Source organism: Aulonocara sp. 'chitande type north' Nkhata Bay, linkage group LG14 (assembly GCF_057382095.1).
Source record: "Aulonocara sp. 'chitande type north' Nkhata Bay isolate Kocher_YH1m ecotype deep benthic linkage group LG14, A_spYH_male_GT1.1, whole genome shotgun sequence".
Taxonomy (NCBI): Eukaryota; Metazoa; Chordata; class Actinopteri; order Cichliformes; family Cichlidae; genus Aulonocara; species Aulonocara sp. 'chitande type north' Nkhata Bay.
This window is the reverse complement of record NC_141357.1, coordinates 34,475,996-34,499,778: the sequence shown is the minus strand read 5'-3', so window position 1 is coordinate 34,499,778 and position 23,783 is coordinate 34,475,996. Positions and strand designations below refer to the sequence as shown.

The following is a 23,783-nucleotide window of genomic DNA, read 5'->3' as shown; positions in this document are numbered from 1 at the left end:
GTGTGGACGAGAGAGGGGCACCTGCTGTGAGAGGTGTGGCGCCTGCTGTGGTGGAGCCGTTGCAAGACCTGGGTCGTATGGCAGCAAACAACTCCTCCAGAGAGGCTGTCCTGGTGAGGGAGAAGTTCATGGCTCACTTCTCGGCAGAGGGAGCTGTGTCTTGGCAACCAAAGGAGTAGCCTGTTTGAAGTCTGAACGACTTCCCCACAACGGCTCTTTTAAGAGCCACCCACAAACCTCTAAAGAGTGTTCCTGTCTTTTTAACATTTTCTTAATAAATGGAGCTCTACTCCAAAATAAACTAACCTCTTTTTACTCTGCAACTTGTCTTCACTATGTTCCTATATACAGTGTGGTGCAAAAGTTTGGGCAACCTTATTAATAGTCATTATATTCCTGTATGAATCGCTGTTACAGTAAAAAATGTCACTTACATATATCATATAGGAGACACACACATTGATATACACTACATATTTATGTTATTTCTCTTTTTTTGTGTTACCAATTTATGCACCTGCTTGCTTTAGTTTAAACAGTTATGGCACACTTTCTGTAAATCCAGTGAACTGCATTTCACTTCTCAAATATCACTGTGTGTCTCCTATATGATGTATTTAACTGACAATTTTTATTGAGACAACCAACAATTTGTACAGGAAAATAATTACTTTTCACAATGTTGCCCAAACTTATGCATCCCACTGTATTAGTATGTTTTGTTATTAGTGTAATATGAAATAAATTCTACTTTTGTCAAGTCGGGTGCCAATATTTGCTGTGTAGTAGAACAAAGACATTTGTCATTATAAATGTTTATTTGATAAAATATATAAATTCAGTAACAAAAGGACCTAAATAACATAAATATATGAAATCTAACTATTTACAGACAGACAGGAATAAAAAGGACCCAGCTTGGAGTGGAAGAGCCTCAGGGAGAAGGAGGAGAAACATAAGAACATTGTTTCTGCCCTGGAGAGCTGCTGCCTCATCAGAAAACTACTGATCATTAGGGTCCAATGTTTCCAAATTTAGCACAGCTGTGCTATTTTCAAAAACTGATTTAGAAATTTGGAATTTCACGAATTCTTGTGTCTGAGGCGGCATGCTCTCCAGAGCAGGAACAAGGCTGAGGAGAAAATATTCTGTTGCAGACGGGCGTGGCCTCTTTAGGCACTCCAGGATAGCCAGCTCCACTGCCGATGGACCGTCCTGGGACCCTTCCCTCGCCCGCCTTCGAGCTGTCCTCCTCTGTGGGCCTGTAAAACACAGAACAAAACACCACAAAGAAATGAGAAGGCTGCTACTAGATTTTCATTTTCAAAATTGAAGAAAACCAGGATATGAACAGATTGGTTGTAGATATTTAGTAAAGGTGATCACAAGGGGATTCAAGCAAGTAAAAAGCTATCAGTGCTTGATGTTCATACCTGTGGGTGCAGCAGTAGGAGTGGAGGGACCAGGGACTGGGGAGTCAGGAGAAGCAACAGGGGAGGACTCTGCTGCATGATTATTTGACTCTATCAAGACAATATTAAATGTTAACAGGTCGAAGACAATAGTCATAGAGAATATTATATTATATACTTATTATTATATACAGTGGTCTCTCGTTTATTGCAGCACATGAACAGTAGTCACAGTTCTCACAAGTTGATTCTCAAAGTGCAAACCAAGTCAATTTTAAAACGTAAAAGTATGCCGCGCTTTTTCTCCGTCTGCGGCGCCACTTTTGTGCGCCTTGTTTGCTCCCGGTGCAGGTGCCTATTTCCGAATGAGGGTCATAGTTATGAGTGTTTTTGTGCTGTTTTTTTCTATTTGAAGTGATGGTTATCAAAACCAAACATGATAAGTTTCTTCCTTTTAGAAGGGAGTTTTTCCTTCCCACTGTCGCTCATTGCTTGCTCATAGGGAATCACTTGATTGTTGAGGTGGCCAAAACTCTAGGGGAACTAGCAATTCTTGTGAAAAGGGAAAAAAAGCCTAAAAACATAAAAACAACTGATGAATATGTTCTTGAACTAAGGCACAATTTTGCTTAAAATCCATTAAGTAATCTCTGTGTCAAGTTCTTACCAATATTCAAAGCGGAGCAGCGGACAACTTACCATTACATCAGTCCTTCAATCAGACATAATTTGATCCAAATTGGAAATAAACTGGATGTTTATTAAATAAACCAGCTTTAAGCATCATCTAATTGTTGTTTGTAACTCTTTTTAAATATAGTGCTAACCTTTAGCCTCCTAGTAGACATACATGTTTTATAAATGGGAAAATCCTCTTTTCTTTAGAAAAGTTAAGCTCTGACCTTGAAGTCAAGGTCCCTGAGATTTAAACCTTACAGAGATTTTTAGTAAATGCAACCATGGTATTAATTTAAAAATTCTACATTGTCTTGTTCTTGAGTTATTGCATTCACAAACTTGGGTGTCCACAGCGCCCCGCCATATACCAGACTCAAAAGATTATGAGGTAGGTGTTTTGTTTTTGTTTGTTTTTTTTAAGTTTTTTCATAAAGATTACAACATAAAAATAACACAATTGGGAATATTATTGTCATTTTTGAAAACACTATTTTGATGTTATCTAATGCAGTGCAAAAAATAAATAACTAAATTGATAACTGGCACTGAGTCTTCTGTGTGCACACATTCTGCATCAACACACAGGGAGACACTGAGACTTCAGAAATTTTTCACTGTGTTTGTCTATACAGCCACAACTTTCAGATTTTTCACAAACAAGCAGCACGGATTTTGTCCTCATCATTTCAGCTAGAAGTACTTTATAAGGGGGTCTTTCAAGTGAACATTGAACTGGTACAGGTGCTTGAAATCCTTGAAAATGCTCGTTCAGGAGTTAGGCCTTTTTCATACAATCCCCCCATTTTCAAAGGCTCAAATTGGACAAGCAAGTTTTTTTGTTAATAATTGACCGTTTGGAGTGTAGAACTCATAGATATCAAATGTTGTTTCCTCCCTTGCGAGGCCTTTACTGTATCTGCCTTCAGTTCTGGTTGCTTTGCACTGTGAAGCTATTTGAAAGTATTTGTCAAAGAACAATGAGCACTAGATATCCACTAGATGGTGTTATAGTAAAACACAAGCATAACCCTCACTTAGACAATTTAACCTGATACACAGTTTGTGACCATGTATTTACTCTTCTGGCACTTTGCCTTCACAATTTTGTATTAATTTCACTACCTTTTGGCATGATCACCTTTTAATTTGTTTCTCACATTTGTGACAAAGACACTGCACTGGAGGCAAACAAGACTGTGTAAATACATTCAGCAAGTTGGATTAGTTTCCAGTTTCTGCTGAATACAAGCAAAAACCAGTCACTTCAGAAAGATGTTCAGAATAAAAGCTGTAAAACTGCCAAAGAGCAGCACGTGAAGGTAACCGACATGAAGATAAGATAAGATAAGATAGAACTTTATTAATCCCTCGGGTGGGTTCCTCTGGGAAATTCGATTTCCAAAAAAGCACAGCACCGACAGAAGTTACAGAGTTATACACACACACATATATATAAATACAGAGACAATATAAATAAAATATACGAAGGGGATAAATAGAATAAATAGGAATAAAAATAAAAATACAAGTGAATTGCACATTTCAAGTATTGAGTCTATTGCACAGTTGACTATTTACAAAAGTATTGCACAAAAGGTATTGCACAGTGAGGTGAAGAGGCACTACAGCTTAGTTGTTCCCTCCTTTGTCCTCCTGTTTCCCCTCCCTCTCCCCTCCAGAGAGGAGTTAAACAGTCTGATGGCGTGTGGGACAAAGGAGTTTTTAAGTCTGTTAGTTCTTGTCTTTGGGAGAAGCAACCTGTCACTGAACAGACTCTTCTGGTTGTTAATGGCCGTGTGCAGAGGATGCCTGGCATTGTCCATAATGTCCATCAGTTTCTTTAATGTCCTTTTCTCTGCCACTGTCACCAGAGTGTCCAGCTTCATGCCGACCACAGAGCTAGCCCTCCTGATCAGTTTCTCCAGCCTGGATGAGTCCTTCTTTGCTGTGCTGCTCCCCCAGCACACCACAGCATAGAAAAGTACTCCAGCAACCACCGACTGGTAAAACATCCTCAGGAGCTTCCTGCAGATGTTAAAAGACCTCAGCCTCCTGAGGAAGTACAGTCGGCTTTGGGCTTTTTTATACAGGTGCTCTGTGTTGCATGACCAGTCCAGTTTATTGTCCACCCACAGCCCGAGGTACTTGTACTTGTTGACCACCTCCACCTCCTCCCCCTCTATCTGAACCGGCAGTGGACCTGCTCTAGACCTCCCGAAGTCCACAACCAGTTCCTTAGTCTTTGAGGTGTTGAGTTGCAGGTGGTTTGTGTGACTCCATGCGACAAAGTTCCTCACCAGACTTCTGTACTCCTCTTCCTGATCATCCCAGATACACCCCATGATGGCTGTGTCGTCTGCAAACTTCTGAATGTGGCATAATTCAGAGTTGTAGCAGAAGTCAGAGGTGTACAGGGTGAAGAGAAGAGGGCACAGCACAGTTCCCTGTGGTGCTCCTGTGCTGCTGACCACTGTGTCAGACGTGATGTCCTTCAGCCTGACGTACTGTGGTCTGTCGGTGAGGTAGTCGGAGATCCAAGCCACCAGGCAGGGGTCCACCTCCATCCTGTTCAGTTTTTCTTGAAGCATACAGGGCCGGATGGTATTAAAGGCACTGGAAAAGTCAAGAAACAGGATCCTGACCGTGCCTTTTCCCCCATCCAGGTGTGAGTGGGCTCTGTGTAGGAGGTACAGGATGGCATCCTCCACTCCGACACCCACCTTGTATGCAAACTGTAGTGGGTCCTGGGCATGTTGTACCTGTGGTCGGAGGAGGTTGAGGAAGAGCCGCTCTAGAGTCTTCATAAGATGTGACGTCAGTGCCACCGGTCGGAAGTCATTCAGCTCATTGGGCCGGTTCTTTTTGGGGACCGGGACGATGCAGGATGTCTTCCATAGGGCGGGCACTCTCCCCAGTCGCAGACTGAGGTTGAAGACTCGTTGTAGCGGCTCCCCAAGTTCAGCAGCACACGCCTTTAGCATCCTAGGACACACCTTGTCTGGGCCTGCTGCCTTTCTGGGGCGAAGCTTCCTCAGTTGTCTCCTGACCTGATCCACTGTGACACTGGGAGATGTTTGGGAAGAGGGGAGGGGGGGAGATGTCTTGCTGCTGAGAGAGGGATTGGAGGAGGGGGGTGTCATGGTGTCAGGAAGGGGGGGAAGCGAGGGAGGTAGGAGAGTGGGGATTGGACTCTGTAGTGAAGGTGAGGGTGGGGGGGTTGTGGGCTGGTCAAACCTGTTGAAGAAGTTGTTGAGTTCGTTTGCCTTCTCCACAGTCCCCCCCCACTGTGCTTTTCTTGGTGTTGTGGCCTGTGATGGTTTTCACACCATTCCAGACCTCCCTCATATTGTTCCTCTCCAACTTCTGCTCCACCTTCCTCCTGTAGGTGTCCTTTGCTTCCCTCAGGCAGCGTTTCACCTCCCGCTGTGCTGCCTTCATCTCCTCCTTCACTTTGCTCCTGAAAGCCTTCTTCTTCATGTTGAGGACAGCTTTGACTTCCTGTGTTACCCACGGTTTGTTATTAGGATAACACCGTACCGTCTTAGCAGGGGCGACCGTGTCCACACAAAAGTTGAGGTAGTCTGTAAGACAGTGTGTCGCCCCCTCTATGTCCTCACCATGTGGGCTCAGGAGCACATCCCAGTCTGTGGTGTCATAACAGTCCCTCAGAGCATCCTCCTTTTCTGGGGTCCATCTCCGGATGGAGCGCGTTGTGATCGGCTGCCTTTGGACGAGGGGTGTGTATTGTGGCTGTAGGTAAACCAGGTTGTGGTCTGACTTCCCTAGTGGGGGGAGGGGGGTGGCTCTGTATGCATCTCTCACATTAGCATACAGTAGGTCAATTGTCCTGTTGCTTCTTGTGGGACAATTCACAAACTGGTGAAAAGCAGCCAGAGTAGAGTCCAGTGTGGCATGGTTAAAGTCTCCAGATATAATAATGAAAGCCTCGGGGTTTTGTGTCTGAAGTCTTGCTGTGACTGTGTGTATTTTCTCACAGGCGTGTATTTTGTGTGTATTTTATTTCGCAGCCTTCCGTAAAGACGCTGAAACACAGTTTATTGCTGTTTATCATGAGAGCACAGGTCAGAGATAAGATCCCTCCAGGTTAAACCCTTTAAATCTAAATGCAAGCCCAAACCGATTGTCATATTTGCATGCCAAACACTGAGTAGCGCAAAGGCCTAGCACTCAGTATTTACATGAAAACAGGAATACTTATTTTCTGTTTATGTAAGAATATAAGGGTGAGAACTGTGTGTCCATGTTCTCATTAAGTAATCCTTCCATTGTTGTCACTGAAGCTTTTGTCTAGCTGTTTATTTATATCTAAAAGCAAAATGACTGTTTTTGTATTTTGCTGTTAAAGCTGCCGCTCCTCATGCCAACCACACCCCTGCAGCAGTTCATTTGTACTGAAAACGCTTCGGGCTCTTTAATTATTTTGGTATCAAGTGTGAAATTAGAGCTGTCATCGCGACAGGGGCCCAATTGATTTTAGAATCAGAATCAGAATCAGAATGGGTTTATTGCCAGATGTTGAGGTTTACAACATTAGGAAATTGCTGCGGTGCTTCAGTGCAAACAATAAGAATTAAAGTGCTATGTAGAAAGAAAGATATGTGCATGAGATATACATGAGATATATACATGAGAATAAGAATTATGAGTGCTACGTAGAAAGATATATACATGAGTGCAGGTGGTGATCAGTGCCAGACATGAAATGATGCAGTGACACAGCGTAATTACATGTCTCTCTGGGACCGGGGCAATGAGCAAACTGCTTTCCTGGATCCCATTTCACCTGATGAGGCAGACACGGGATCACTTTTCTGTTTTAAATATCTCGAGCTGTACATTTCAGCTAACGGCTGCAGCGGGCTATCAGCCAGTCAGCATTCACCTGTCTGATTCCCACGTGATTTTTTTAAGCAAAGATGTAACCAGGAGCTTTTTTGGAAACTATCAGAGATAAAGGGCAGAAACGACCGCCAGATTATTTACCTGTGGCTAAAGGGATTATTTTCTGTGCACTTTTTGCAAGTTTAATCTGTGTGAAGGCATTATGGTTTGTAATTTCTCCATTCCCAACTGTAACATTAGAGGCTGTTCCCGTGTTTTTACACACTGCACAGTGATATGTAACACCTAAAGTTTGGGATTTTGAGACAGAAAAGTTTGTTTGGAAACAGATGTGTGCACTATCTCCTCGTTTAAATATAAGACATTTAAAATAACGCAGTTAAATAGAGTTTCAGCTGACAAAGAGGCGTAAGCTTCTATCAGAAAAAAAATGAAATAGCGGTTGTACAGTATTGCACAATCTCCTGTTTGGGGCTAATTACAGATTTTTTATCTCAGTCTAACTTGTTAATTCAGATTACAGAGCTACACGTTTTGTGAAAGTAAAACATTTAACCACTTTGCCACCTTCATATTTTCAAAACGAATGTTGCAATATGAAATAAAATGAAACCATCAACAATTAAGATAGAGCCCAATTAGACTCGATTAAACCTAAATGAAACAAGCTTCGCGTAAAAGCTCACTTTGGGCACTTTGAATTGGGATACTCCCTAAAAATGAGCACAGGAAAGATCAAAACTCCAGACATTTTTTTTTTTTTTTTTTTTTTTTTTGCTTGTCCCGTTTGGCTCTTTTGCCATCAGAATTATTGTCTAAAGGCAAAGAAAGATGCCCAACGGATTTACTTTACCAAATTGACCATCCAGCCTTGCCATAATGGTCCATTTGATTCACCTTTTATTGTTTATTTTATTTTCACTTGCTGAATACGGGACAGACTTGACTGGAGGAAAGAAGGGGAGAAAGAAAGAGGGAAAGAGAAACAGCTGAGAAGAGGGACGGGGGAGAAGGGCAAAAAACAAAAACCAACAGAATGGGCAGGAAAAAAAAAAAAAGCATATATCAAAACTCCAGACATCCAGAGGCCCCCAGAACACAAGAGACCAAGGAAGACTAACAGAGGGGCAGCCGCGCCACTGTCCCAGAAAGAGCTGAGGAGAGTCCCAGATGAGGGCTCACTCAGCAGCCGCGGAGCAGAAGCCAGGGGGAGTTGCAGTGACGCGCCCGTGAGCTCCGCCGGCAGCCAGCTGTGCCTGAGTGACCGAGCCCCAGGCCGAGAGGCCGGGGCACCCCACTTCCGAAGTGGCCCGAGCGAGCCCCAGGCTCCAGGCCCCGATAAGCGGCCGCCAAGGAGTGAGCCGGTGTGTACCTGGACGCCCATCCCCAGACACAAAGAACCACCAACGCACCGATGTCTGAGGGAGTTCGCCACTGGCAGGGGAAGTTCATTTCAAACTATTTACAGAACAATCAGCTGTTCTGCATTAAATTTGATGCCACACAAATTATTTGTGCCACTCCAAAAATAATTTCTGTCCACTATGAGATAAAGGAGAACAACAGCCTGATACCTGCAGGCCTGACAACAGGAGATGTATCACTGCTGTAACACCTGTAACATTCAGCAGTCGCCTCATTGTTCTGACACACACAACAAAAACTACACTACACACTAACTACACAAGATTTGCGCTAAACGTCGCAAATCTCTCACATCTCAAAACACCGCCGTAACTCCTAAAACTTCCCCCTTCCTAAACAACTAAATACCACGTTGCCTTATCATCTTTTGATTGGTCGACATGGTACATTTTTCCACCAATAGGAAAGGGTGGGATTTTTTTGGTTTTGTTTTTGCTCACAGGTGGAGAGTGCTTTCCAGCGTTTTCCTTATAAAACGCCGGTTTTACCATTTCTTCCCGCAACGATAGTATTCAGAAAGAAAACCAAACATTGCAGATATTTTTATCATAACTCTGGTTTTACGTGGCCAATCAACACAATTTAAAAACTGGTATAAAGTCCACACTTTTTCCGTCAGTTGTTCTGTCTGTCCTGCTCACATCTCCAATGGTTGTACACGTTGTCATTAATGTGGCTTCACTCCACATCAGCCAGCTGCTTTGCTAGCTAAAACACCAGTGTCGGCACATAAGGACGCTGTCATAGCCTGTCAACGACGTTGATTAGCTGCGTATATCTGAGATGCTGCAAGTTGCTGTAAATGGGGGTTAGGTAGAAGAAATTGTTTTTATTATTGTTATTAATCACATGATGCATTTCCCTCTTCTGGCAGTGTTTTAGGTAGATGTCACGGCAGAAAAATCCCAGCAAGTGCAACAGGGTTTGAATGACCTGCTGCAACACTTGTTGGGTTTAAGGTTCATATTAGAGTTACAAGGTGCTTAAAGGTGCTCCTTGTAGGTGGTCTGACATTTGCTGGCTGTCACAACCAATGTGCTGCTGCCATCCCCAAACTTGATGAGTGTTTGAGTGGTTGTCAGACAGTTAGTCATAGGAGATGTAGGCTCCCTGTACTTAGTTTTTAGCACTAAAATATACACAGCAAATCCAGCATGTTCAAATTAACACTGTCGGATTTGATTTCAACACTATTAAAGTGTCTATGTGGGTCCACACCAGAGAGTGTTAATTTAACTCTTTTTGGAGAGTCGGTACGTTAACTCTGATTTAGTGTTAAACACCAAATCTGTCTGGAGTTGATAATTTAACACTTGGTGTTAAGAGTTTATATATTAACTCTCAAAAGAGTATTTTAGTTTAACTACGTAAGAGTTATCTTCTAATTAATTCTAATAAGCGGGAATTTTACTGTTCTGAACATCTAGAAATTTCTTTTGGAAATAAACATTAACTAAAAAGATGCAATGGTTTTTGAAAAACATTTATTCTGAACTGTGCACCACAATTTCAAAACATTTTCTGAAAGATGTAACAGTGTACATGTTCTCACTTTCATTAGAATTTTGTTTATCAAAAGGTCTGACATAGGTGAGCTGGTAAATGCAAATAATAGCATTCTCATCACTTATTTCTTCAATACAATATGCATGTCCTTCATTCATCCCTTTGTGGAACTTCAACGCACTTCTGCTCTCCCCCATATTCCATCTTCACAAGCATATCCTATGTGGAGATTGAATAAAAATTAGTTGACACTAATTAATGGCACAAATAATCCAGTAATCAATTGCAGCACAGTAAAAAAAAAGGAATCCTTTTTGAGCCATTACTTGTGTAAAGTATTTTCCCAAAAGACAAGGACACAGGCAACAAGTAATACTGAACTAAATGTAAAAACTCAACCTTTTTCATTTTTACCTAAACCGTGTGCACAAAACTCTGGAGGGATCTAAATGCTAACGTAGAACCCAGTCAGGACATCTGCTACTGCTGTTTGCTCATTTTTATTTATGGGAGATCTTTTTCAGGCTTCAAGTAGCACCGTTATACCAACATTTCACATTCTAGACATTGGTCAAATACACCTAAAACAAAGGTTTGACTGAAAATTCACATACAACGCATTGACGCTGTCCAGCCCCTTATAACTAATGATAACCACCTTGAGAATGGACAAAATATATTTAACAGCTATTAACTATAATAAATATCTTGCAAAGTGTACAGTGTCACAAGTTTATGTCTTCTACTCACCTGGTGATGTGCTTAGGAATGGTCCCCTGGATATAGATGGACATCCCTTCCCTCAGCCCTCCATAAATAGGCCCTAGATAGGGTATGTTCTGTGCCATGGACAAAATATTAAATAACTATAACACAGCAACACTGTGTGTTGTATGCAAGTCTATGAAGTACACTTACAAATGTCAGTCATGTTATGATTAAATCAGCTAAATCAAATTACTTTGCAGTGCTTAATTACAGTACTCTAGTAAATATTAATCAGGCATTTCCAAACAATTTGGTTTGTACCAAATGTTGTTTTATTTGTTTCAGTGAAATCATTTTTGAAGCCAACAGAGGCTCAGCATTTCAATATTTAATACAAAAGCCTGGGCAGTATGGACAGCATTGTGAATCTATCTAGTGTTTATCTTATTTCGCAACAGTTCTTACTCCACAGCCACATTGCCTCTACAGTCATCATGCCACTTCACTCCCATTCGCACTCCAACTGTTGAGCTGCTCGAGGACAGGAATGGATCCAAGAAAATGCCCTGGCAGTGACAGACTCACTCTTAAAAATGACAAGACTGGTCACTGCCAAAGTGTGCTATCCCAGTACAAGTACAAAGAACATAATCCAGCCCATCGCTGATTCTTTCTAACAGCAAGAAGAAACCTTATGTGGCTCTCTATATATAGTTTGCGCAGACGTACTCATAAACAAGCAGCCAAATTCATTCCAAGGACATAAAGAACTGATATTTTATTTTCAACCCCTTTCTTATAAAATGACGGGTTGAAAAAACGCCTTATAAGCCAACCTTGTCTTATGAAGTTTTATTACACTATCCAGAGCCAAGTGAGTGTAAAATTACATTTGCTGTAGCAGTTGGGGACACTCTTATCAATAAGAGGGTGAAGAGGTCTAGATTCCATGCTACATGCCCACACACACTGCAGCAGAATCAGAGAAATTAATTCCTAACAAACACACCATTTCTGTTCAACCACCTGAATGCAAAAGAGTAATTAAGCTAAAAAAAAAAAAAAAACTCTTCGTAAAAACAGCTCAGACACTGCCAGACTAAACCCGAAAGCTTGAACTTTACAGTGAGTCAGCACTTGTATGGAGGACCTGTCACACCCAAGGAAACAATTATATAAGAATAAACTTCATCCATTCTTGGAAGAAAGAAGCAGCAGAGCCTGTTTTACACAAAGTGAATTATCTGATCAGAAAACTTGTTGTTTTTAAGGCTATGTTAATACGTACAATAAGAAAGTTTATGAAGAGGTTAAGAATGCCTAGCTTGGTTGCCTTAACTTGACCCTATTTTTCGTTAACCTTAAAATTGTCAGAAGTGTCAAAACACGAACTTCATGGAGGAGGTTGTGCATCTGTTGGCTTTCCATCTAAAGACGTATTCCCAATATACATCTTTAAAAATAAATAAATAAATTGCAGTTCAAGTACACTGAGCGAGTCATAGTGTTAAGAAAGCAAGTCTTTCCTCACTGACAGTTGTTACATGTGCATGTCCTGATTCATGTAATGTATACATCTTTGCTATAACTTAGGAGTCTGAGGATTTTCTACAGGGACAGCGTTTGGCGCTGTACATAACAGAATCCAAGAGAAAGACACAACAGTATGCACTTATTTTCTAGGTATTTAGTTTATCATTTTGTCATTGGAATGGCCTTGACAATAATCTGTAACCCACATAAAATGATCTCCCTGTGTCCGCTTCTAGACATGTGTAGTCGTGTGCTTGGGGGTGGAAAAGAGTGCTGTGCTGCAGTGTTTTGTTTGCTGAGACACTGAAGTTTTTAAGTTGGAAAAAGTACTAGATATAAGTTTGCGACAAATTCTGCTGCACATAAGTTCACTGGTTATCAGCGATGTTCCATATTGAAAATAGTGGCAGTGAGTAAATAGTCGGATGCTACAGTTTTCCAGTGACTTTATAGAGCACTGTGTGGAGCTAAACTGTTAGCCTTGTTAAGTCTAATTTGTTATCAACTGCCTGAAAGTTCATCTCATTCTGCTTCCAGGAGTGAGGTAACACTTAAAGTACAACTTATGTTTATTTGTATTCACGTTGAGACATCATATTACTGTCATTAAAGAGTAAAAAACGTGCCCTGTTATGTCATTTAGAGCCCCACATGTTTGAGTAGCTCAAATGTGCTGTTAGCATGTTAGCACAGCGATGCTGTGAACTGATGAGCTATTGTCTTGATGTGAGGTTTTTACTCAGGGTTTTTTCGTCCAGTCCAGAGCAGAAATGTTTTTGTTAAGAAACTGGTTGTTGTTGTTTTTTTCCACAATTTTAATTATGAGCTAGATATATTTCTACTAATGAAATTAGTTTGCTTCAGTAACAGGGATGAGTCAGTCAACGAGTCAGTTGGGCTTGTGAATCATGATTCACGAGTCAGTAAAGTGATTCTCGAGTATTGAACGATTCGTTCATGATTCGCACATCACTATGAGAGCATGATGCACTGAGATCGGTGAGCACATATTGTGTATGCCTCAGTTAATTTTTGTCTGTTTGTTCAAATCAAAAGTTATTTGAACAACTTATTGTTGTATAACTGAATTCATCTGAATTATTTTGATTAATAATTGTTGCATATGCAATAACTTTATATAATTTGCTTGGTAAGTTTTAATGTTTTCCTATTGTTTTTGGAAAAGTGCTTATTTTGCAATTTACAAAAAAATGTTTTGACAATACATTGCGGTAATGGATAGGTTGTATAAGAGAAGTGGGTTTTTTTTTTTTGCAAATTTGAGTATTTTAATTGCAAATTGATGTCTAATATGATCTCAACACAAGCCTAAGTTGTGGATTATAGCTAGAACAGCATAATTAGTATTTGAATTCCTCTTCTGAGACCGAGATTTCCTTCTTTTCCACCTGATGATCTGCTGCACCTTGCGGTGTGGTAGGCCTGTATCACTCACACTTTCACACTCAGGTGGTTATATGAAAGAGCACTGACTGAAATTTTCTCATCCCTAATTTCTTTCGCACCCTGGGAATTTTTGGACTATACCCCTTGACAAGTTTTATTTAGGACTCTGAATAATAAGCTGCCGTGTAGAACATTTTCCACATGTGAATGGTGTGTAAGATCTTCATTAGAATGGACATTGAATTTGAGTCATCTGTTTTCTGTAAAAGTTAAGGAGTCAGTTACCAGGGTGCACCCAACATTGAGAGCTAAAAGCTAACACTTGGCCAGGGTGCTATATTAGTAGTTTTGTGTGGTTTTACTTTTCTTTAATTTTTTGTAATTTTCTTTTCCACAATTCTGTAAAGTGCCTTAACCCTGTGGTTGTCAGAACTTATGGTTTGGTTCACTAAAGCAGACTGGTTCTTTCCAGTCACGTTCCTGTCTGTGTCTCATTTAAACACACCCCCGTGCTCCTATAGTTGAACCTATTGGCCCATTAATATAAACTATTCAGACTTGGTGGTCCATCTGCATCTAAAGGACAAAGGTCACTCTTTCGAGGATGCCAATGTTCACATTTTGGTCAGATGGTTTGAAAGAGGAGTAAAAGAAGCCATTTACGTCCACTGTGAGCGACCATCTTTGAACAGAGGCAGTGGTTTACGACACCAACTGTCTGCCATCTATAATCCAGTTTTGAGATCCCTTCCCAGATGCCTTAATGCCCACTCACATCCTGGGCCATCTGACCTCAGGAAATCACATGATAGGGTGGGGCTAGGTTTCACAATGAGCTCACCTGAAACCTTGGCTGATTGTGATCCACACCCATTTTCACACCTTGGCTCATGTGATTAGGTAGAGGATCATTAGGGGGTCCATTGTCCCTCTCGGTGGGTTACTCCCACAGAGCTTAAATCTGGGACTCTCCACCATTTGACTTTGAACTGAAGAAGCTTTGCATAAGAAATAAATCAATTAATTCATGAATCATTAATGATTTATTAATTCAGTTAACTGGTATAAACAATACAGCAGATACTGAGGTGACATTTGATCTTATTGAGATATCTGATCTCAAAGCAGGTAAGAAACTGAGATAAGCAACTCTGTGGATGACATAGTTTTGAAAGTTGCACAAAATTATTTATTTTTTGGGGAGGGGGGGTATCAGAAATGGATGTAGGAGATCTGCACATCGCCTTCTATGTCCAGCATGTCGATCTCATTGAAGGACTGCCAGCGATGGAAAAAGTCAAACAGGTGCTGCCCGTTCACAAACACCTTAAACCTCTGGTTTCCACAACGGATTGACATCTGAGGGACAGAGGGAAAACTTTTGAATGCTGACACACAAAGTTTTCTAGAATTTGCCAAAATCACATTAAAATTTGCTTCTAAAATTCATCATAAGGACTTGATATTACGACTGCGTGACTGATGTTACTTACATCAAAGTACTGGCCCTCCATAAATGGATTCATGCTCATTTCTCTCTCCTCCTGGCCCCAGTTTCCTCCAATCATACTGTTTCTTACAACAATTCCTTCCCTGAATCTCGGATGGATGTGGAAAGCGACATCTCGAGATCTGCTCACCAAAAACTTGATGCTTAATCTGAAACACACATCCATGAGCGTTAAACATTCATGTTAGCACTTTAGTACTGCACTAGAGATTTCGGCAAGTAGTCTTAAAATCACACACTTGTGTGCTCCATAGGGAACCATGCCTCTGATGACGATGGTCCTCTTAGGGAACATCCCTCCTGGGATGATGTTGGAGTAGGGCACAGGCTTAAAAACAAAATGAGATATCTTATATGAATATTACAGTATTACACAGTAACACAGGTGGCCTCATAAGAGGTGTACAAAACAGTGATTGTCAAACTTTCTTTGTTATGCATCATTTCAGAAACCAACAAAAGTTCAAGCCTCACAACCCACATGCTTTTCTTAGTCATAATAATAGAAAAGGTAAAATTGAACATTTTCATTAAACAAAGTTCAGCATGTGAGCTTGTTTATGTTCTCTAAACAAATCATCTTCATTTGACTAAATTCACCTCATATTTTCAGATTTAATCTTTCGATATAATACCCGTGGAGTCAGTGACTGGACTGAAAGTTGAGTGTTATGCAAATTTTACTTACAGGGTTGTAGACTGGCTGCCCACTCATACCCTGATTAGTAGATAGAAAATATGAGTAGGTTTAGCAAATGTGAATATATATGAACTGTGTATAAAAAGAACGTGTCGATTTTTTGTGCATTGTTCTCACCGGCAGATTTGAGCCTGGAAAGGCGCCCTTAAATAATAATAACAACAGAAAGAAATAAAAATAAATAAATAAATAAAAATGAAAGACACAAAAAAAAGATAAAAGAAGGAAAATTTTAATTCATTCAGATTTTTGTCATAAAAAGTCAGCTTGCACAGATTATTTAAGTTATAGCATAATTCGATACCCCCATTCCACCTCCCATGCATCCTGGATATCCATCCTGCAAGGAATCAATCAGAAGTTTTAAAATTACTTTATTCTATTACATATGTGTGACCTGCATTTTATAATATAGCAAATGTAAATCTGAGGAATAAAAGTATTTTTTTTTACCCCCATGTCACCTCCTGGATATCCTCCTGGCTGAAATGTTCAAACATGTTTGTTTAATGATGTGTGTACTAGCATGTTATTTGAAAACTTACAGTGGCCTTGTCAAAAGCAAGTATACAATATTCAGTATACTTACTTCCATTCCTCTTCCCATGCCACCTGGGTAACCTCCCTGGAAGTCAAAAGAAACACAGTGCAGTTCAAATGTGCAGACTTCCTCTCACTACAGATCCAGTAATATTTAAAGAATCTGAATGTAAAACATGCTTCAGTAAAAGTAACATACCCCCATGCCACCTCCTGGATATCCTCCTGGCTGAAAAGTTCAAATATGTATGTTTTACCATTTGGGTACTAATGTGGCAATTGAAAAATTACAGCAATCTTATCAAAAGCAAATGTTCAGTTACTCAGTACACTTACTCCCATTCCTCCTCCCATGCCACCTGGGTAACCTCCCTGGAAGTCAAAAGAAACACAGTGCAGTTCAAATGTGCAGACTTCCTCTCACTACAGATCCAGTAATATTTAAAGAAACTGAATGCAAAACATGCTTCAGCAAAAGTAACATACCCCCATGCCACCTTCTGGATATCCTCCTGGCTGAAAGGTTCAAATATGAATGTTGAATAATATGAATTCTAATGTGGCAATTGAAAAATTACAGTGATCTTATCAAAAGCAAATGTACAATTACTCAGTACACTTACTCCCATTCCTCCTCCCATGCCACCTGGGTAACCTCCCTGGATGTCAAAAGAAGCACGGTGCAGTTCAAATTAAATATATGCACACTTTATCTCACTACAGTAATATTTAAATAAACAGAATGCAAAACATGCTTCAGCAAAAGTAACATACCCCCATGCCACCTCCTGGATATCCTCCCTGTTGAAAAGCAGGGAATGACTGTAATCATGAAAAAGCTGTGGTAAATTAATTTGTATCATTTTGATATTACATATATATACTCACTCCCATTCCTCCTCCCATTCCACCCTAAAAAGATCAAATAGGGAAAAAATGAATTAAAAACAAAATCTTCACAAAGTAAGTGCTGTTGACCATAATAATGATTAAACACAGAAGATTGTGTTGTTTGAAATACAAGGAGAAATCTGGCATATTGATAGAAACATACATATTCATTCATTCATACAAACATATTTATTCATCTGCTAATTTCACATTTGTAAAGAGATGACTTTTAAACCCAGCAAAACATGAAAGAAAAGATTTTTCTGAATATGATGCAACACGTTCTTTTTTAATTATTCCCATTCCTTCATGATACCTATGCATGCCCTATTGGGCACATAAGCAGAAATCCTTAGCCAACAGCTGCCAGACTTGTTAAATCTAAACTTTTGATAATTTTGACTTAATTTATTTTTCCCAGCAAAGCCCGAAGCATCAATGCGGAAGATTCACGGAGCTGAGGACTCACCCCAATAAAATTAATCATCTGGATGGAAACATCTCCTGCAATCTGCAGCCCACGAACTTGCTCCATAGGGATGCGGTGTTGAAAAGTATGGAAATCAATCCCATTTACTTTAATCTGCAACAGAATAATGTCATATTGGTGTTGCATTAAATCAATACAGAAGTAAAAGAAGCATAAGTGGTAATAATATAACTGACTGACTATAACTAATACCTTATAATTATATTATAGTGAGTATAAACCATTTATTGAGTCTTTACTTACAGGATAAAGTAAACGAGAAATGGTTTGCATTGTCTGTACAACAGTTTTACCTGACCTGATAGCCCTGAAAATTAACAATGATGACCATTTCAAAATGCTCTCCTTTTCGAAAAGGCATCCTGTGAATCTTCTCCTCTAATCCCCAGGATCCATTCTGACAGGTGTTGAAGACCACCTTGTCCCAGCCATCAAATCGAGGGTTGAAGTGTAGGGCAATGTCGCTGGATTCATATTCTCCGCAAATCAGGTTGATAAAGAACCTGCCAATGAAAAGAAAGAAAGAGAAAATAAAATTAATGCTGTCAGCGTTAATCTCGTTAAAATGATGTTCACTTCATAACTGCATTAAATCTCCGTTAACGAGTTACCGCGGATCGCCCGTGCCTGGGGCTGGATGGTTTCACCGCATTAGCGCGGTTAGCACGTTAACGCGTTGACGCTGTCCAGCCCCTTATAACTAATGATAACCACCTTGAGAATGGACAAAATATATTTAACAGCTATTAACTATAATAAATTTCTTGCAAAGTGTACAGTGTCACAAGTTTATGTCTTCCACTCACCTGGTGATGTGCTTAGGAATGGTCCCCTGGATATAGATGGACATCCCTTCCCTCAGCCCTCCATAAATAGGCCCTAGATAGGGTATGTTCTGTGCCATGGACAAAATATTAAGTAACTATAACACAGCAACACTGTGTGTTGTATGCAAGTCTATGAAGTACACTTACAAATGTCAGTCATGTTATGATTAAATCAGCTAAATCAAATTACTTTGCAGTGCTTAATTACAGTACTCTAGTAAATATTAATCAGGCATTTCCAAACAATTTGGTTTGTACCAAATCTGTTGTTTTATTTGTTTCAGTGAAATCATTTTTGAAGCCAACAGAGGCTCAGCATTTCAATATTTAATACAAAAGCCTGGGCAGTATGGACAGCATTGTGAATCTATCTATGATAATAATAATAATGGATTGGATTTATATAGCGCTTTTCAAGGCACCCAAAGCGCTTTACAATGCCACTATTCATTCACTCTCGCATTCACACACTGGTGTTTATCTAATTTCGCAACAGTTCTTACTCTCCCAGTTTGGCCTCTCTCTGTGTGTTACTGGGCATGACAAAACACATTCAGTTCATACATTATATACACTGTCCACCGTAATGCTGGGACGAATACACAATTTTTGTATTTTTGACTGTATACACCACAGTGGACAAGTCTTAAATATGATCAGCCTGTCTCTGTTAAGATGCCATGTACAGAGGTCTTTAAGGTGGCCGTGATTAAACCATTACTTAAAAAGACATTACCTTACCTAGCATGTGTCCAAATCACAGACAAACAGTATCCCAAATTGTTCATTTTTAGTTCACAAACACTTCTTATAATGACTCCTGAAATGTTGGAGCTTTTAGCTCTTTATACAGTAAAGTTACAAGAGGATACAAATAATAATCGCCAGTTATCTGAAAGTTTATTGAAATAATCCCATTCGATAACACAAGAGAACAATAAATATATAATTTTCTGTTGTAACATATAAACTGAACGGTAATGTAATGACACTCACTTTTCACGTTTTCACTAAAAAAGCTAATTTCTTCCATGTCTAGTTGGTTCTAATTCGGGCGTAATCAATTGGATCCATTCTCCCTGCCCAGCAAATCCTCCCAGTGCAGGGGAAACAAATTCTGTTGGGCATATCTACCTTGGCACAACACTTGTCTCCACAAACGAGGGGCTTGAAATACCCAAGAAATCACAAATAAGTCTGCCATCTGAGAGCAAAGGGCTCTATTGGGTTTATATGGTACCTTGTAGGTGAGTAGAAGGATTTTAAATTGCTACTATCAGAGAAATATGGTCTCTCTTTCCAGTCCCTCTCAGCAACTAATATTTCCATACTGCTTAAATAAAAGCAAGGATTACTATTCATCTCTGATTCACTTTGAGCAACTGTTTCGCCTCGTCTATATCCACCTGTGCCTGTCCCTGAGCCTGGTTCTGCTGGAGGTTTATCCCTGTTAAAAAGAAGTTTATCCTTCCCAAGTGCTTGATCACAGAGGGCTATCTGATTGTTGAGGCCTGGCTGAGCGACAGCTGTCATGATTTGGCACTATAATAAATGCAACTGAATTGAATTTAGCTATATATCCAGACCTACACTTCATTATCTGACAGATTGTTAGTCTATCCTTCTACTAGTAACCGTGACCAGTACTATGGTCAAATAGAACTTTGTTTACTTATCCTGTTCTAAGCATTGTAACCTTTCCTAATCTCGTGCCTTCATTAATGTCCCCCACTTTAAATGTGTCATTCTTTGGGAACCACTGGAGAAAACTGAATAACTAAAATGAAGATCCAACTGAAAATACTAAGTCATTTTTGATTCCTCTGAACTGCTTTGTGGTGTCACTTTTTGGGTTTCTCCTTACAAAAACAGCCGACCTTCCATTGTGATATTATCTTAATTCTTTAACAAAGTATGTTCAGTGATTGCAGTTTTCAGTTCATAAATTGCAAAATCCTGTAATGGTAATGAAACTATGAGAACCTAAGGACAATTTATTACATCTTCTCAGCATAAAATTCACACAGTGCCACAGGCTCAAATATTATTGTTATTAACAGAACAAAAACAATGAAGCTTGTTTAAGACCTAATAGAAAAAACATATTTTTGTGGGTATCAGTGCGTGCAGATACTTACCGGGCTATAGATTGGCTGATAGCCAGGAGGAGAAACAAACATGGCTGCAGTCAGTAAGATGGGCGAGCAGAACAAAGTAGGAGAATAACTCCCTGTGATCAAGCACTAATACCACCCAGATGCCTTATTTTATACAAGCAGTGAGGGAGGAGTAGATCAGGGTACTACACCCAGCCCTGCATCACTGTGTTTGTTTTGGAAGAACCTGATTCAAATAACCTTTGCCCCAGCAGAGGAGTGGCACTTGAGTGAAAAAAAAAAACCCAGAGAATGCGTTTGTGTGCAGCTGTGCAAGGAAAAACCAAAATGATTGAGCAATGAGTATCCATTCTACAGGATGGTGATTCATTCTATTTTTCAAGTCTTCTTGGTAGACCTGATTAAATTCATACTCAATACATAACGTAAAATGCTTTTTTTATAGAGTGCTTTGTAGTTATGTGTGCAAAAAGTCTTTTTAAATAAAGTAGAGATCTATGTAGGAAGAAATTACCTCTGCAGCCCAAAAGATCGTCCATCACTCGAGTCACTGCGCTGTGAGCTCGAAAAAGCCCTTGAGGATCTGCCAGACCCACAAGATCCAGATGAGATTCTATACGTGAACATGGACGAGTCCTCCATGGAGCTTGGAGCCGTTGGTGGTCGTGACCCCACTGGACGCTCATCCCCTCTCTGCTTGAAAGGCCTGGAGTCTGTGACCACAGTGGAGGTCCACCACCCCAACCATTATGTCCTCTGTCCACAGCACGAAACCAACCGAACCCTTTCTGACTCCATGGAGAGCCTGGACATGCCAGTATCATTCTCCACAGCCACATTGCCTCTACAGTCATCATGCCACTCCACTCCCAATCGCACTCCAACTGTTGAGCTGCTCGAGGACAGGAATGGATCCAAGAAAATGCCCTGGCAGTGACAGACTCACTCTTAAAAATGACAAGACTGGTCACTGCCAAAGTGTGCTATCCCAGTACAAGTACAAAGAACATAATCCAGCCCGTCGCTGATTCCTTCTAACAGCAAGAAGAAACCTTATGTGGCTCTCTATATATAGTTTGCACAGACATACTCATAAACAAGCAGCCAAATTCATTCCAAGGACATAAAGAACTGATATTTTATTTTCAACCCCTTTCTTATAAAATGACGGGTTGAAAAAACGCCTTATAAGCCAACCTTGTCTTATGAAGTTTTATTACACTATCCAGAGCCAAGTGAGTGTAAAATTACATTTGCTGTAGCAGTTGGGGACACTCTTATCAATAAGAGGGTGAAGAGGTCTAGATTCCATGCTACATGCCCACACACACTGCAGCAGAATCAGAGAAATTAATTCCTAACAAACACACCATTTCTGTTCAACCACCTGAATGCAAAAGAGTAATTAAGCTAAAAAAAAAAAAACTCTTCGTAAAAACAGCTCAGACACTGCCAGACTAAACCCGAAAGCTTGAACTTTACAGTGAGTCAGCACTTGTATGGAGGACCTGTCACACCCAAGGAAACAATTATATAAGAATAAACTTCATCCATTCTTGGAAGAAAGAAGCAGCAGAGCCTGTTTTACACAAAGTGAATTATCTGATCAGAAAACTTGTTGTTTTTAAGGCTATGTTAATACGTACAATAAGAAAGTTTATGAAGAGGTTAAGAATGCCTAGCTTGGTTGCCTTAACTTGACCCTATTTTTCGTTAACCTTAAAATTGTCAGAAGTGTCAAAACACGAACTTCATGGAGGAGGTTGTGCATCTGTTGGCTTTCCATCTAAAGACGTATTCCCAATATACATCTTTAAAAATAAATAAATAAATTGCAGTTCAAGTACACTGAGCGAGTCATAGTGTTAAGAAAGCAAGTCTTTCCTCACTGACAGTTGTTACATGTGCATGTCCTGATTCATGTAATGTATACATCTTTGCTATAACTTAGGAGTCTGAGGATTTTCTACAGGGACAGCGTTTGGCGCTGTACATAACAGAATCCAAGAGAAAGACACAACAGTATGCACTTATTTTCTAGGTATTTACTTTAGTTTATCATTTTGTCATTGGAATGGCCTTGACAATAATCTGTAACCCACATAAAATGATCTCCCTGTGTCCGCTTCTAGGCATGTGTAGTCGTGTGCTTGGGGGTGGAAAAGAGTGCTGTGCTGCAGTGTTTTGTTTGCTGAGACACTGAAGTTTTTAAGTTGGAAAAAGTACTAGATATAAGTTTGCGACAAATTCTGCTGCACATAAGTTCACTGGTTATCAGCGATGTTCCATATTGAAAATAGTGGCAGTGAGTAAATAGTCGGATGCTACAGTTTTCCAGTGACTTTATAGAGCACTGTGTGGAGCTAAACTGTTAGCCTTGTTAAGTCTAATTTGTTATCAACTGCCTGAAAGTTCATCTCATTCTGCTTCCAGGAGTGAGGTAACACTTAAAGTACAACTTATGTTTATTTGTATTCACGTTGAGACATCATATTACTGTCATTAAAGAGTAAAAAACGTGCCCTGTTATGTCATTTAGAGCCCCACATGTTTGAGTAGCTCAAATGTGCTGTTAGCATGTTAGCACAGCGATGCTGTGAACTGATGAGCTATTGTCTTGATGTGAGGTTTTTACTCAGGGTTTTTTCGTCCAGTCCAGAGCAGAAATGTTTTTGTTAAGAAACTGGTTGTTGTTGTTTTTTTCCACAATTTTAATTATGAGCTAGATATATTTCTACTAATGAAATTAGTTTGCTTCAGTAACAGGGATGAGTCAGTCAACGAGTCAGTTGGGCTTGTGAATCATGATTCACGAGTCAGTAAAGTGATTCTCGAGTATTGAACGATTCGTTCATGATTCGCACATCACTATGAGAGCATGATGCACTGAGATCGGTGAGCACATATTGTGTATGCCTCAGTTAATTTTTGTCTGTTTGTTCAAATCAAAAGTTATTTGAACAACTTATTGTTGTATAACTGAATTCATCTGAATTATTTTGATTAATAATTGTTGCATATGCAATAACTTTATATAATTTGCTTGGTAAGTTTTAATGTTTTCCTATTGTTTTTGGAAAAGTGCTTATTTTGCAATTTACAAAAAAATGTTTTGACAATACATTGCGGTAATGGATAGGTTGTATAAGAGAAGTGGGTTTTTTTTTTTTGCAAAT

The 23,783-nt window shown here is 39.8% G+C and overlaps 2 protein-coding genes across 5 annotated transcripts in view; one reads left to right on the top strand and one right to left on the bottom strand.

Moving 5' to 3' along the window:
• LOC147315054 (uncharacterized) overlaps positions 1–249 on the top strand; it is a 3,779-nt gene extending 3,530 nt beyond the window's left edge. The window contains exon 3 of the mRNA XM_086262680.1: positions 1–249. This exon is cut by the window's left edge and continues 719 nt beyond it. Within this exon, the coding sequence (XP_086118806.1) occupies positions 1–179 (179 nt within the window). The 3' untranslated portion in view covers positions 180–249.
• LOC147315053 (galectin-4-like) overlaps positions 1–20,728 on the bottom strand; it is a 44,363-nt gene extending 23,635 nt beyond the window's left edge. The window contains exons 1-17 of one of the 4 annotated variants that reach the window (XM_086262262.1): positions 20,629–20,728; positions 18,470–18,558; positions 17,962–18,166; positions 17,643–17,756; positions 17,171–17,194; positions 17,057–17,083; positions 16,769–16,798; positions 16,619–16,654; positions 16,482–16,511; positions 16,332–16,367; positions 16,196–16,225; positions 16,047–16,082; positions 15,860–15,886; positions 15,731–15,760; positions 15,282–15,370; positions 15,026–15,191; positions 14,570–14,891 (exon numbers count right to left, since the gene is read on the bottom strand). In XM_086262262.1, coding sequence (XP_086118388.1) covers positions 14,745–14,891; positions 15,026–15,191; positions 15,282–15,370; positions 15,731–15,760; positions 15,860–15,886; positions 16,047–16,082; positions 16,196–16,225; positions 16,332–16,367; positions 16,482–16,511; positions 16,619–16,654; positions 16,769–16,798; positions 17,057–17,083; positions 17,171–17,194; positions 17,643–17,756; positions 17,962–18,166; positions 18,470–18,558; positions 20,629–20,670 — 1,158 coding nt within the window. In that variant the 5' untranslated portion in view covers positions 20,671–20,728 and the 3' untranslated portion in view covers positions 14,570–14,744. Of the gene's footprint in view, positions 1–14,569; positions 14,892–15,025; positions 15,192–15,281; positions 15,371–15,730; positions 15,761–15,859; positions 15,887–16,046; positions 16,083–16,195; positions 16,226–16,331; positions 16,368–16,481; positions 16,512–16,618; positions 16,655–16,768; positions 16,799–16,905; positions 16,942–17,056; positions 17,084–17,170; positions 17,195–17,642; positions 17,757–17,961; positions 18,167–18,469; positions 18,568–20,628 lie in introns of those variants that run through there. The other 3 variants (XM_086262263.1, XM_086262260.1, XM_086262261.1) reach the window with 3 other exon arrangements.
• Positions 20,729–23,783: the final 3,055 nt, after the last annotated feature.